This window comes from Rhinopithecus bieti, unplaced genomic scaffold (genome assembly GCF_001698545.2).
Source record: "Rhinopithecus bieti isolate Rb0 unplaced genomic scaffold, ASM169854v2 scaffold_14174, whole genome shotgun sequence".
NCBI classification, from domain to species: Eukaryota; Metazoa; Chordata; class Mammalia; order Primates; family Cercopithecidae; genus Rhinopithecus; species Rhinopithecus bieti.
In genome coordinates this window covers 127,057-128,970 of record NW_016807844.1, presented here as the reverse complement: position 1 = coordinate 128,970, position 1,914 = coordinate 127,057, and the positions used below count along the sequence as shown (strand labels likewise).

The 1,914-nt window shown below is 34.7% G+C and overlaps 1 protein-coding gene across 1 annotated transcript in view; it reads left to right on the top strand.

The window, feature by feature from the left end:
* Positions 1–1,914, top strand: part of DPP10 (dipeptidyl peptidase like 10) — a gene marked incomplete at its 3' end in the record, with an annotated part of 621,968 nt that overhangs the window by 517,797 nt on the left and 102,257 nt on the right. The window contains exons 6-7 of the mRNA XM_017883864.1: positions 67–119; positions 220–301. Coding sequence (XP_017739353.1) covers positions 67–119; positions 220–301 — 135 coding nt within the window. The remainder of the gene's footprint in view (positions 1–66; positions 120–219; positions 302–1,914) is intronic.

Here is a 1,914-nt window from a genome sequence, read left to right as displayed (position 1 = left end):
ATATTATATATATATATTCACATCAAGATAAAGCTATGATCAATAATGTTTCTTTTTTAATTTCAGATTTTTCATTATTCATATACTGCTTCATATGTGATTTACAACATACACACTAGGTAAGTTCTTTGATTTTCTGGTTTTCATGAGCAATTGTGTTATTAAATTGTTGGTGTAGATATCAGTTTGTTCATATAAAAATGTCCACATTTTTTCAAGGGAAGTTTGGGAGTTAAATCCTCCAGAAGTAGAGGACTCCGTCTTGCAGTACGCGGCCTGGGGTGTCCAAGGGCAGCAGCTGGTAAGCACAGGCTTTGGTGTGCACCGAACACTACCATTCAGGGTCTTACGGAAAATGTTTACTGAAACTTAGGAAAGGACTTAGGAAAACATAAAGTTTTGTAGGGCAAGTTTTCTTACGGTTTTTCCAAAGTCCTTTATATCTTTTATCTAATATTCCAACTTAAGAATACATTAAATGATACTAGTATGATTTTATCAGTTAATAAAGACAAAAGTTTGTTAAGTAATATATGATTAAACTGCTGGTTTGTAGTGAAACCTAGAAGAGATCCAAGGTTACTAGGACCTTGTACTGAGTAATTTCCATTACATAATATTGTCAGTTTTCATGAAAAATTCAAAATAAAGATTATTTTTTCTTAAAGCATTGTTCAGGATAAAAATTTGGATGGAATTATTTAATATTCTCTTAAGAGAGGATTTTACTTTTATTTTATTTTGAAATAATTACAAACTCAAAAAGATAATTATTGATGTATAAAGCAGTTTGAGCAATTATATATATATGTGTGTGTCTGTGTGTGTGTGTGTGTGTGTGTGTGTTTGTGTGTGTATATTTTAGGCAAATACACATATATATAGTTTTTGGCAAAGTCTTGCTCTGTCATCCAGGCTGGAGTTGAGATCTTGGCTCACTGTAACCTCTGCCTCCCAGGTTCAAGCGATTCTTGTGCCTCAGCCTCCCAAGTACCTGGGATTACAGGCACATGCTACCGCACCTGGCTAAGTTTTGTATTTTTAGTAGAGACAGGGTTTCACCATGTTGGCCAGGCTGATTTCAAACTCCTGACCTCAAGCGATCCACCCACCTAGGCTTCCCAGAGTGATGGGATTACAGATATGAGTCAGTGAGCACGGCCTGCAATATTATATTCTTGTACATATCTCATGGTGACCATGTAAAGCCTTTCTCAAGGGAATACTGCTCAGGGAGTAGTATTGCTTACTATCATGTGCATGCTCAGATGTATTGAGCATCACCAAACTGATTTCTAGGTTATTTGTCAAGTGTGTTTACACCTACGAGCAACAATGAGAGTTCCCTTTGTTCCATATCCTTGCCAAATCCTATTTTCTCAGACTTCTAAGTAATTACCCAAATGATGATACAAAATGGTATTTCATTATAGTTTTATTAACATTTAGTATTTCCTTGAATTCTAATAAGCTAGAGCAACTTTTCGTATCGTTACTGGCAATTTGTATTTTCTCATATGTGAACTATCTATTCATATATTTGTCCACTCACATTTTTTATTCTTTTTTTAATTAAAAGGAACCCCTTATATGTTCTGGATATTAATACATTATTGGGTCTATCTTCATCCAGTTTTTGGATTTACTTCTCGCTCTCTTAATGGATTCATTTCTACAAACAGACTTTTTAAATAAATGTAGTCTGATTTATCAAATACATGATTTCTACTTTTTGTTATTTATGAAATCTTTATAATGAAATACTTCTCTAGAATTTTTCAAGTGGGCCTTCCATGTATAGGTTCTTGATCCATCCATCTGAAATTGCTTTTTTTTTGGTATGGTATTAAATCTCTGTCCAGGCCGGGCGCGGTGGCTCAAGCCTGTAATCCCAGCACTTTGGGAGGCCGAGAC